General features: G+C 41.6%; 1 protein-coding gene across 1 annotated transcript; it reads left to right on the forward strand.

Annotated features, from left to right (window-relative positions):
* The first annotated feature begins 719 nt into the window (after nt 1-719).
* On the forward strand, nt 720-8,488 carry gxylt1b (glucoside xylosyltransferase 1b). Its single transcript, XM_004560873.5, has 7 exons — nt 720-1,201; nt 2,266-2,464; nt 2,606-2,737; nt 2,887-3,138; nt 3,300-3,423; nt 3,540-3,712; nt 7,293-8,488. Exons 1-7 carry the CDS (start codon nt 1,011-1,013, stop codon nt 7,449-7,451), a joined length of 1,230 nt encoding a protein of 409 aa, XP_004560930.3. The 5' UTR covers nt 720-1,010; the 3' UTR covers nt 7,452-8,488.
* The last annotated feature ends 4,479 nt before the right edge of the window (nt 8,489-12,967 follow it).

Here is a 12,967-nt window from a genome sequence, read left to right on the forward strand (position 1 = left end):
GATGGGGGAGAACTCTGCTATTCGCTCCCACCCTTCCCCCAACCTCCTGCTTCTGTTGAGCAAGCTGCAACACTAAACACACAAAACATAGATAAGATAAGGAAGTTTGTTGCTGCCGCCTTCAAAATAAAAGTGTAAAGACAGCCACGACCTGTTTCGGAGCATCAAAGCACAGAAAGTGAAACAGCATAAGAAGAAAAGTATAACTTGTAGACTTGTACATTTGTCCAGTTTTTAGTGTCGAAATCGGCTGTGATGCACACTCAAAACATAGTGTAAGTTTTTCAACTTAAATTGTTTCCCAAGAGGTCTTATTAGGCATGCTTTCAAGTTAGTTATTTAAACATGAATAAATAAAAATATTGATTGCCTTTTTAGTTAAGCAAGATTCTGACAATAAGCTACTGTGTCCAAGTTGAAGAATGTCATTTTGTTGGACATAAAGACAAACTGTGCTCTGAATTGTTCTTTGTGTTCGTCAAGATGGCTCTGAAGTTACCTATTTCCCCATTTTTCTAAGTGTACTTTAAAAAAAAAAAATACGCAGGTTAGATCAGATAAATCCTTATACATACACAGTATCCAGTAAATAAATAAAAGGATCAGAAAGGCGCATATATATATATATATATATATACTCAGAATTTTTAATTTTAATAATAGTATTATACTGAGTCAGAATAAATAATAAAAAGTCTTGCTATATACATCAAATCATATATTGTCTTCTTATTTTATTTTCTTAACATGAGCATAAAGTCAGATAAGTAAGACTTTTGACTGTTCTCCACAAACCTTTAAAGGTATAAAAACAACAACAACACCCCCTCCCCCCCAAAGAAAAAACAAAACAAACCACCGCCAGAGGGCGTAATTGGTGCTGGAATGAGTTTAATTTTGTAAATCCCCGCCGGAAGTGCGTTACCGCGGCGTCTAGCTTAGCGGTCTATGATTAAATGCTAGTTTCTGTGTAATGATTTCAGCTCCGAGTTGCGTTTTGAAACTGTATAATGCGGCGGTACATGCGTGCACTGATGCTGTGCATGGTGTTTGCCGTGTTTTCGGGCTTGTATGTTTACAGCAGGCTCTTTTACTCGGACGTGGCCGCCAGAAGAAACGGAGCAAAGAAGATTCTCATCCCACTGCGAGCGTCTGGAGCCAGGCGAGGGGTCACGGATAAAAACGCACTCTCGTTCAATTGGTAGGATTTTCAATGTTTTAATAAATCGAAACAACGTAGTTGTGCTTCACGGGACAAGCTGTAAAACTCAGAAAGCATGCTCAGGTACTCATGTGTAATCACTCAGGCTACAGGAATGCGACTCGGTCATAGGGAAGCTCAACAAGTAAATATTTAGACATGCTGCACAGTACCTGCTTAGGTTTGCACTTTAACGTGCAGGTCTCATGTATAAAAGATATGTGTCGATATGTCAGTGATGTAGGATCTGTGTAAACCACACATTGTGTGTCCCACAGCCATATCTTTGGCAAATGAATTAAAAAAATGTGCTAGTACAAAAATAACTGACGTAGCCTAAATGTGTGTTTTTATCACGCTGCTTTAAATCAACATGGTGTCCACACATGGCTGTGTTTGCTATGGTTCAGGTTTGGGCAGAGTAAAGGAAGAGAAAAGTGGGTACTTCATACTAAATGGATTAAACATCTGAATAACGTGTTGATATTTTCTGTCACAGATTTATCTGAATAATCACAATTTCTACTTGTACCCAGAAAATAATGGGGGGAAATGGCTCAGGATACGTTTTAGATAGCGTCTTTGCATATTTAATCCAGCAGAGGGCGCCAAATACTGTTGTACAGCGTAGTGGTTTAAGTATCCCAGCCTGAAGCACAATTTTTGGGGAGATTTTATTTTCTATTAAGGGGGTTAGAAAATACATTTTGAAACACGTTTTTTAGTCCAGAATTTAAAAGTTTCTTTCACATAAGACAAAGAAAGGGACAGTTCTTCACCGTAGTGACAAATGACTACTTTGGGGATTTATTCACGATTAGAATTATTGGGTGCAGTTAAATACAGGCATGGCTTAAAACAACTACAGTGTGAGTGCTCTAGAGAGATCAAGTCACACTCACCAAATCCTCCACCCTTTGCACTAAAGGAATATAATAAATACTAGCTTGCCTCCTATATGGTAAGTTTATTACTGTTATAGGACTCAGATCATCTTGCCCAAAATATCTCGAGTGTGGCTCTGCCCGAGTGTAACGCACCTCCAATTACGTCTTCTCCCTCAGGTACATCATGCGTCAGCAGGCTCAGCAGGAGGCTGCTGGTACCAGGCCTGAACCTCCCATGCACTTGGCTGTGGTGGCCTGCGGGGAGAGGCTGGAGGAGACGCTCACCATGATTAAGTCTGCTGTGCTCTTCAGCGTCAAGCGCCTCCATCTGCACATCTTTGCAGAAGATCAGCTTCACGCCGGCTTCATTGAAGCTGTGAGTGGGTAACTTTGCTTTTGAAGCATAACAATGAAACCTAACATTGGTAGCCATTTCTGTTGAGTGCTGATGATTACGAATGCCATATTGTGCATTACTTCAGGTAGCAAAACCAGTGCATTCATATCTGTGTTCCAGTTGGAGTCGTGGCCTGGTTTTATTCGCTACAGGTTCAGCTACAGAGTCTACTCCATCAGGTTCCCCAATGAGAATGCAGCGGAGTGGAAGAAACTCTTCAAACCCTGCGCTTCACAGCGACTCTTCTTACCTGTAAGCTGTAATATTATTTTAATTCTGAAGAGTGAAGTTGAAAAATGTATTCGTAGTGATTTTTATTTTGGATTACTTCAAGTCTGTGAAGTATGCTTTTCTGCACTTACATGAGCATCACAAATATTCCGTCTTTTGTCCTTTCCCAGCTCATCTTAGAGGACGTTGACTCTATTGTGTATGTGGACTCAGACATCCTCTTCCTGCAGCCGGTGGACCTCTTGTGGAGGTTCCTGTCTGACTTTAATTCTTCTCAGCTGGCTGCTATGGCTCCAGAGCACGAGGAGCCCCGCATCGCCTGGTACAATCGCTTTGCCCGTCACCCGTTCTACGGCAGGACGGGCATCAACTCAGGGGTCATGCTCATGAATCTGACACGTATGAGGAGCATGTTCTTTAAGGTGAGGTTGTATCGGTGTATTACCTTTAGTGACCACAAGATGTCCTCCTTCTCTAGTGGATTTGCACTCAAGTCCATGAAAGTGCCAGTGCGAACCTCCCTGCACCAAAACTGTAAATATAATCGTGTTGTGTGTGTGTGTGTGCTTGTCTGTGTTGACAGAATGACATGACATCAGTGGGGCTGCGCTGGGAAGAGCTCCTGATGCCTCTACTCCAGAAATATAAACTGAACATAACATGGGGAGACCAGGACCTACTAAATATCATTTTCCACTATAACCCTGGTATGACTGCACGCATTTAGACACACACTAAGTTACTAATTCACAGCATATCGTATCTGTAAAAGTGTACAGAATACCAAGTTTGTGCCTCCTTTGTCATCTGCTTCTGTCTGCAGAGTCCTTGCTGGAGTTTCCGTGCCAGTGGAACTATCGCCCGGATCACTGCATCTATGGCAGCAACTGTGCCTCAGCTGAGGAGGATGGCATCTACATACTCCATGGAAACAGAGGAGTTTACCACGACTACAAACAGCCTACTTTCAGGGCTGTTTACGAAGCCATAAAAAAGGTCAGCATGCCATGGTGTGTTTTTGGATTATGTGAGTGTTACTGGGATATTTATGCTGCTCAGAAAAATTAAAGGAACAATCGTGGTATGGTATAAATATGTGAGTGTACCAGCATGTCAGTGAAACTTCTGGATATTGATCTGGTCAGTTAAGTAGAGGGGGTCGATTGCTCCTTTTTCATTAACACAAATCAGTTTCAACTGCTTTGTGTTAATGAAAAAGGAGCAACAATGAGACAACCATGAAAAGAAATGGTTTCACAGGTGGAGGCTGCTGATAATTTTCCTTCCTTATCCTTTCTGAATATTCTTTCACTTGTTTTGTGTTTGGCTAGTATCAGTGTCACTGCTGCTAGCTTGAGGTGATACCTAGACCCTACAGACGTTGCACAGGTATTCCAGTTCTTCCAGAAAGGCACATCAATAGGTGCCTTTGCCAGAGGGTTTGCTGTGTCTTCCAGCACTCTCTCAAGAGCATAGAGAAGATTCTAGGAGACAGGCGGTTACTCTAGGAGAGATGAACTGGGCCGTAGAAGGCCCTTAATCAATCAATCAACAGGACCAGTATCTGCTGTTTTGTGCAAGGAGGAGCGGGATAAGCACTGCTAGAGCTGCAAAATGACCTCCAGCAGCCCACTGGTGTAAATGTCTCTGACCAAACAACATGAGCCTGGTCTGTCGGTGCCGTGCCATTTGCCATAGAATACCAGGATTAGCAGGTCCACCACTGCCGACCTGTGCATTTCACAGATGAGAGCATGTTCACCCTGAACACACATGACAGACGTGAAAGGGTCTAGAAACAGAAACGGCAAAAGACAGTCGTGTGTGTGTGTGTATGGTTTTAGGGGTTTTAACAACACACAGTGATTATATACTTTTTAAATCAAAATCAAATCACTTTTATTGTCACATCACATGTGCAGGTACACTGGTACAGTACATGCGAGTGAAATTCTTGTGTGCGAGCTTCACAAGCAACAGGTGTGTAAAAATACAAAAGACAGATATTGTTAGTGGAAGACAAATGGATAAGTTTACATTCATATGACAGAATGAAAAGCAGCAAAAAGCTAATTTCAAAGTGTCCCAGATTTAAAAAGTGATGTGTTGAACCTTTTCAACGTATTGTAGCTGCAATTTAGCGCAACGTCTGATGGAAAGCCCTTTTATAGCCCCTCTGAACCCAGAGACACACCTCGTGCCCTGATTCGTTCCCCTCCTTGATGAGATTTCAGATTGGTGTTGACCCTAAAGACTAAAAGTGCTGGTGACTTCAGATTGTCTGCATTGGAAGACACAAATCTCCACCACTGGCAGAAGGTTGGAGGAAAGCTAATTTCTCCCACGAGGATGTTTATGGGTTGCTTACCAGCAGTGTAATGATATTGACGACATGAGTGGCATTTACTTAACGAAGCCATCAACACTGGGAGCCTCATTGCTTTCCTATTGAACATAGATCAGCGTAATGCCTTATCTATACCTTATCCTTGGCCTGCAGTTAAGACTGTGGCTTTCCAGGACAGGATCAATTATGGCAGTAGACACATTAACCAGCACTGTATGTGCAGGTGGAGACACCCGCTCATTCTGCACAATACTTTTATAGATTTAAGTCTGGTTTGCCAGAAGGATGCAAGAGTATAGATTAGTCTTGTGCGTTTAATAGTTCCTGAAAAAACATTTCATGCTTTGAGCTTGTTGTACAGCTACACTTCATAGTAGCAGGACAGTACCATGTGCATTTACCAAGAAATGTATGCAAGTATGTGTTGTCACAGTCACTGTTGTGAAAGCAGAAGCGCAGCGTTATCCCTGCAGGGTTGTGCTGATGGACGGTGATGTCAAGGATAGACGACCCCAGTCAAGGCAGCTTTTATCAAATTTCTTATCAAAACCTCCACAGTGGAAGTGCCACACTCCCTTTTCTGGTTGAACAGCACATGATGAATGAATACTAATACAGAGCAGGTGTGCAGTCAGGTGACTTGGGGCTGAGGCACAGTGATGATCGCTAGGGAAACGGTGAGAAAAGGCAGGTTCTGACGGTGCCTTTACTTTGAAATTTCAGGATGTTATTTACAAGACAAACTGTGGCTCAGAAGGAGCAGCAAGAATGAGAGCGTACGTCATACCCTCTAAATATGAGTGAGTTTGTAGACGTAGACAATAATAACAGCAGTCACATTGTGAGATGACTGCAAGACTACTACAATAGACCAATTTTCATCTCTCACATTTTGTGCCCAGGAACCACTGGGTTATGCAACTCGTGTATATATAAGCAGCTACACAGCAGGACAAAGGCTCCTGAATGCATCATTTGTGCTAATGCTAAAACTAATGATTTACTTCTTTCCCCCTTTTTTTGGTTAATATTTTAACCAGGATCTTTATTCTAGCAGTTAATATTCCCAATAAACCGGAGACGGTGTGTGTAAGTCAATGTCCATGCTCTGCATCCACACGCAAAGAAGCGAGGGTACGGCCCCTCCCCGCCCCTGCCTCCAACACAGCACATCGGCCTGTCTGTCGTAAAGCATCTCCTCCCTCCCGCCGCTGCAAAAAAAAGCTGCGCCCAGGAAGCAGCAGTTAAATTTTTACAGCTGGTGGCACTTTTAGAGTTGGAGTGTTCGCACCAGCAGCGCCCCATCAGCCGCACAAAATCAATACACCCAACTGTAAATGCAACTTTATGAGCAGCGGGTGTGTATAAGTATGCACTCATAAAAACCTCTTGCTCTTTGTGACCGAATATCAGACCCAATTGCAAGTAAATGAGCTGGCATAAAAAATGGTAATTCCCCATTGATTTCCTCAGAGTATTGTAAAGGGCCCTTCATTATTGGGAAGACATGAAATTCTTCCTCTAATCCCTGGCTGTTACTGGATTGTAAGCCTATAGCATAAAACTGACCCCCATCAACACCCAGCGGTTTATGTGCAAGCCTGGCTGACCAATCAGATTTGGAGTCCCTCATGATTGAAGCTGATTTAGTTTTTAATGTATCTAAGGAAACGCATCTTCTGAGCACAAATTCAGCTTAGCACACCACTTTGCTCGCTCACTTGGGAAATCTGATCAGTTCTGCTGCTTCTCGTTTCACGTTTCTGAGCCAACTGCAGAGCCATAAGGACACTAGCATACTTAAGAAACAGAAATGGGATAGTGTAAGTTATTTTGCCTGCGTGTTGGACACAAAGGTCTCCATTACATGTGAAATGCCAAATTTGATATTGAGCTTTGATTCACACAAAGAGAATGTTCTTTAGTTTTTAGTGTTTTTTATGTTCTTTAGGCTTTTGTTCAAGAGGGAGAAATTAAATGAAACATGCGTTCCTCCTCTGGCTTTCTGTATATGCAGGGAGGTTTGCGCTCCTCGCTTTATGCCTTCCATATATTGGATTGGACAGGCAGAGAGGTCATAGAATACAGAACAGACTGCAGATTGAAATATCACGCGTCTTTTCTTTGTCGTGGTCCAAGCTGAAACAGATTAAAGCTTTGGAATTGAACTCAAAGTTAAGCTGAAAACACAAAGCCAGACTTAACGAAAGGCCTGTTTTGTCGTTCCAGTACACTTTCGGCACAGACCCAGTGACGTCTTTGTTGGAGCCTTTAGAAGAGGAACTGTTAAAAACGACACACACTTATTGTGGTAAATCACACACACTCTTTACGAAGAGACTGAGGAACAGTGTGGCAAAGATCAACAGGAAAACTCGGGAGCGGTGACGAACCTGAAGGACAATGACGGGACACGGGCTTTATGGATGATGAGCTTTTGCAAGGAATTGAAGTCGTACCTGCTGATCTTGAAAGCCTAAACACCAAAAAAAATCTAATGAGTGAAACTTTGTCATCAGCTGCTTGAGTTGAGGCAGCTGGGATAGTCTTAGACTGAGACTAATGACTGCTCAGCTCTTGTAAACCACCAAGAGTGAGGCAAAAGCTCTAAAATGGACTACAATGTAGAACAGGCCAGACGGGCTTGTAACAAAGCTCTGATCTTGGCCGCAGATTGAAACAAGGACTTCGCTTTTTTTTTTTCCTTTCATGAATTTTTAAAATTGAGAACAGAAGATTTTTTTTTTTTTTTATTCCATATTGGAGAATTTATTTTGAACCTTGTGAGCCACAAGAGAAAATAATCTCATCAAAACTGGACAAAAAGGCTTTCTGCAGCGCTCAGTTGGAGAGGCACATGCACTGGACCACTTTTCTTTTTTTGTTCAGCTTCCAGAAACCACTCAGCAGTTATTTATGAGAAAGGACCATGGAGAAAAAAAAATGCGTACAATGTACTGAAAGCGTGTGTCAGTATACACATGATGGAAATGTGAGTTTAAAAATGGGGTGAAATAGCTGTCTAAATATATATTAGCATATAGTTGTGCTGAAATAATTCTGGTGAATGTGCAAATAAGCTGTGAGCTCTTTCCTGATGCCAAAGTATTTGTTTGTTTTAAATAGTTTTTGCACTGCTGGGTGGTTTTTTTTTTTGTTTTTTTTTTTTTTGTTTTATTGTTCAAATTTAAAATGTTATAACTGCGAGTGTGTATGTGAGTGTGACGGTTTTGTGACAGTAATGTGCGTCATTGTTTTGTTATGTTCAAAATAAAAATGGATAAAGATCATTTCAGCTTGCGACCACTAGAGGGCAGCAGTTTTTCATGTGTTCACTAGTACCTGTAGAAGAAGTTTACCCTTTGATGGGGAGAATATCAAGTAAACTGCCATAAAGCAATATTAAATAACTCATGAGTCTGGAATGTAAGTTTCTTGGTATTATTTAATAGGAAGACAAATTCAAGCATCTTACGTTACGTTTAATTTTTAGCCGTATAAGGCACTTGTCAGCTCTGCCCGTCTCAGTTGAAAAAGTGATTCCAAGGCTTCTTCTGACAGATCGATGGACTTGCCAATAATCTATAAACTGGCCTTCCGAGATGCTGCACTGGCCCTGCCTCAGTATCTGAGGTGCTCATAAAGTGTAAGTGATGGCCCAATAATACAGCTCTATAGATGTCTGTCTGTTATACGGAGATGAGTTTATGCTTATTCCCATTAGGCGGGGGCATACAATTGTCCATTTATAGCCTGAGAGGTAGTTTGATTTATTGCACCAGAGATATCCTTCATTTATCACAATATATCCTAGAGCTTATCAATTACCTTTATTGACCTGTGTGCTTAAATGCAACACGTAACAGTGCCGGGTCCCCAGAGAGACCGAGGGAGAGGGGGAAGACAATGGCTCGAACCGAGCACCATCTTGAAAAATTCAATATCGTCCATCTTCCAAGGTTTCATTTTCCCGAAACTGCGTGTTTTATATCATAATAAATAACTCTGGTTTTATGTCTTTTTGTGCTCATCGCGGATGGGAAGAGAAACTATTTAAATATGTGACCTCCAGTGTTCAGAGTGGTTCGAGTGGAAGATGCAGAGGGGAAAAAAATGGGCACATCGCAAAATAATTAGATGTGTCTGTTTGCGATGGACAAAAAGAGAAATAATGGGGAGGGAGGGGTAAATCCAGGTAAGGTCGGCCATTTTTCGCTACTGTCACAGGACAAAATGTTGAAGAGGAGAGATGAGTGCACTGCAGGAGGACAGAGAAAAGGTTGATGGAGTGTGTTGGTGATGAAAGAAAAGAACGAGGCTGTCATAGCCAATACAGCAATTAGAGCACTTTGTTGCTTCAGAGCTTTATCTTTTGAAGGTTTTTTTTCTTCTTCTTTTGCTTGACAACAGAGTTGAACCTCAAAATAGTATCATCAAAAGAAAAAAAGAGAAGCAGATTCAGAGAGAAACATATTTCAGGTTTATGGGCTGTCTCATGGAAGAAACAACACACTGTTTACTAATTGCATCTCTTAACCAGCACAAAAGCACAGTATCCTACATTTCCCTAAACATCCGATGAGCTGTTGGGTTACCCTACGTGCTGGAAGTTGTACTTATGAGGATTTATAGATAGACGTTTAGATAAAGGTTCACAAGAACAGTCTGCTGTGAATTAGGCAAATTTTGCTGCTGATCTGTTTGCTGTGTGTGGATGGAGGAAGAGACACTAAAGCCCATTTCAAACTAGCGCACGTTACCATGAATGAATCTGACTGCATCTAAATATGTTAATTACATGTTTGAATGAGCCGTGTAGGTCACTGTTGGCATTTACATCAGTTTCAGGACTTCACAATTAATGTCTCATTAATTGATACACACGAGATTCCAGTGATAGATGACTCTTGTGTGTCTTTGTGAGTCTCTCAACCCACCAAAATGCCATAAACAGCAATGAGGCTTGTATTATTACTAATCTGGCATTAACATGCACATCTTATCCAACTGGCAAAGTTTCTTATTTGCAGCAGCACTGTAAATTTGTAAATTTTTGGTATTGCTAGTTTAAAAGTCCCTTTCTAATAAGCATGTGTGGAAGTGGGGGATAGAACAGCTGTTTTGCACCTATGGCACTGTGGCTCTCCATCAGTGTGGGTATGTCTGAATGAGGCTTTGAGAAATGTTAATGTAAAAATAAGATAAATCTGAATGACAGACTGATGAAAAGGGCTTTAGAGTCTGCAGCTGCTGTGATATTTCGGTCTTGGACTGTAGTGATGAATGACACACCAACACTCAGAGACCTGCGCAAGGCTTCAAAAGTCTGATGTGATGTGCCTGCTCATACAGGACCACAGATTAGGAGTCACTTGTGATCAGAGTTAACCGAAGAAACAAGGACATCCAGCTTGGAGAAACATAACAATGTACACAACTGTTAATCTTCAGAAGCTTCAGAGTTTATACGTTTATTCTGGCATTTTCACTGAAAAAGAAATCACAAAAAATAAAAAGTGACTAGAGCACTTCTGAAAGTTTTTAAAATGTTCGCTGTAGGGTGAAGTGTCTTGCCCAAGGACACAACGACCGAGACTTTCCAAGCCGGGGCTCGAACCAGCAACCTTCTGATTACAAGGCGAACTCCCAACTCTTGAGCCACGATTGCCCAGCCACTAGTGTCGCTGTGATTGGCAAATCATCTATCCCATGCATCAATCCATCCATTTTCCCATCCATGCTCCATCCATCCATCCATCTGTCCATCCATGGTCCATCTGCCCGTGCTGTATCATCCATTCGTCCGTCCGTCCGTCAAAGCATGCAGGAAGCTACATGGCATGATTCAGTAGCTTGCAGAACCAACTTTGGCAGCAGTAACTTGAATTTATTGTTTATATACAACGTTATCAGCCTCTCACATTGTTGTGGAGGAATTTTGGCCCTTTGTTTGATTGAGGTTTGCAGGCATTACTTATTCACAGCTTTCTTAAGGTCCTGCCACAGCATTTCAATCGGGATGTGGTCTGGACTTTGGGTGGACCTCTGTAGTACCTTGATTTGTTCCTCTTTTTTTGGCCATTCTGTTGTAGATTTGCTGCTGTGCTTGAGACAGTTGTCCTGTCGCATGATCCACTTTTATCAAGCGTTAGCTGTCAGACAGATGTCCTCACATTTTGTCCTCGAATACTTTGATATACACAGGAGTTCATAGTCAGATCTGTGTATTTGGTCCAGGTCCTATGCTGCAATGTAGGGTCTTGTGTTTTGATCAGATCCAACTTTGCAAATCTAAGTGCTGCCATGTTGTCTTTAGAGAAGAGGCTTTCTCCTGGCAACCCTTCTAAACCAGCCTACTTGTCCAGCCTTTTTCTCAATATACTGTCATGAAGTTGAACGTAGCTCTTGGTTTTTTGCAGTTTCTCTGAGCATTGCATTTTGGACTGCACAGAGTTCTGTTAAGACTTCTTTTTCACATGACTGTAAATACCATGAAAAATCTAGGCTATTAATAGTGACATAGTTAAATTACTTTAACTACTACTAATTTGCTGAACTACCATGTAATGTTGCTTTGATTATAAGTTCATGTGTCGTATCTTTAAGTCGTGCACAAGTTTGCGTAAATCCTTTAAAGATGAGATGAGTTTGCTTAAGTTTCTAAGTAAAGTCAACTTAATTTAATCGATAATATTAAATTAATATTAACTTAAAGTAATCATGCCTTTCTGTTGTGTTTATTAATACTCATTTGTCCATAAACACCGAAAGAAACAAAAGAAATCATCACCTTTTGGAGCATTTCTTACTGTTGAGGGTTTTGTTTTTAAGTTTTGCTCTTTTGTTATACTTATGAAATCTGGCATACAGTATATGGATACATAACGTACACATATTCAAACATGTACGCACAGCAAACACACATAACATGCTGCTATACTATGTGCAACTCCTGCTCCCCACATTGGAGACGTATACGTGCACCGCTGGATTGCACAGCAGGGTGCCATTTAAATCTAACGGGGTTTACATAGAACTCTCGCAAGACATGAGAGAGAGAAAGAGAGCATTACTAAGCCAAGATCTTCCCCACAAGAAGCATGTCATGTCTTACGCTTATTTACGCGCGTGCAACTCCAGGGTGCGTTTGATGCCCAGTGCGATAGAGTATGACATCTCCTCTCACACTGACGCTGAATTTGTTCCACTGATAGAGAGTGAGGGGAATTTCTGCAGATTGGTTCATTTTCTTCACGGCTTATTTGCAGTGTGTGTTTGTCAGATTCGACATAGTAAATGCCACGAAGCCAAGCCAAATGATGCCTATCCAGGCCTGTGAGAGACTGTGTTGTGCTCAAGGGAGCCAGCATTTGGGATTCTCCCACCAATATTAAGTTGTCAGCCAAAAGTGATCCTACTGCTTGTTTTTGTCCTTAAAACAGTTTCTGGCTTTTATTTTTTATCCTTTCATTTTGCACTCATATCTCCGATTCTGTCTTTTCTTCTCACATGCCTAAATTCCTATCCTTAGCCGTTTTTTCGACAAGGATCCACCTTTGAAATCCTCTGCAGTTTCTCATGCCTGACTTCTTTTTTCCCGTACCCATCGGAGAGCACACAAACTGTCCAGCTGTACTCTGAATACAAATATCCGATCCGATCGAACACAGTGATTTTGAAGAATAGGCAACAGAATTCAAAGAGTTTGTTACAGGAGTTGTTCTTGAGCATTTCAAGAACAACAGCATGAGTCTACCTCAGCCTTGGGCATACGAGCTCCTTCAGTTTGTAGTCAACCACGGATGCACAAATGAGCCAAAACGAGGTTGCAACAGTAGGGCAAACAACGACCAAACCCAAGGACAATGACAGCACCTTATTGTTCTTTCGAAGCATGTGAGGTT

The sequence above is a fragment of the Maylandia zebra genome, linkage group LG17 (genome assembly GCF_041146795.1).
Source record: "Maylandia zebra isolate NMK-2024a linkage group LG17, Mzebra_GT3a, whole genome shotgun sequence".
Lineage (NCBI taxonomy): Eukaryota > Metazoa > Chordata > Actinopteri > Cichliformes > Cichlidae > Maylandia > Maylandia zebra.

What these genes read in the sequence shown, in the direction of transcription:
- gxylt1b (XM_004560873.5), top strand. Translation starts at nt 1,011, where the DNA reads ATGCGGCGGTACATGCGTGCACTGATGCTGTGCATGGTGTTTGCCGTG. An exon ending in ACGCCGGCTTCATTGAAGCT is followed by an intron (nt 2,465 to 2,605) that starts GTGAGTGGGTAA and finishes TCTGTGTTCCAG; the next exon opens with TTGGAGTCGTGGCCTGGTTT. An exon ending in CATTTTCCACTATAACCCTG is followed by an intron (nt 3,424 to 3,539) that starts GTATGACTGCAC and finishes TTCTGTCTGCAG; the next exon opens with AGTCCTTGCTGGAGTTTCCG.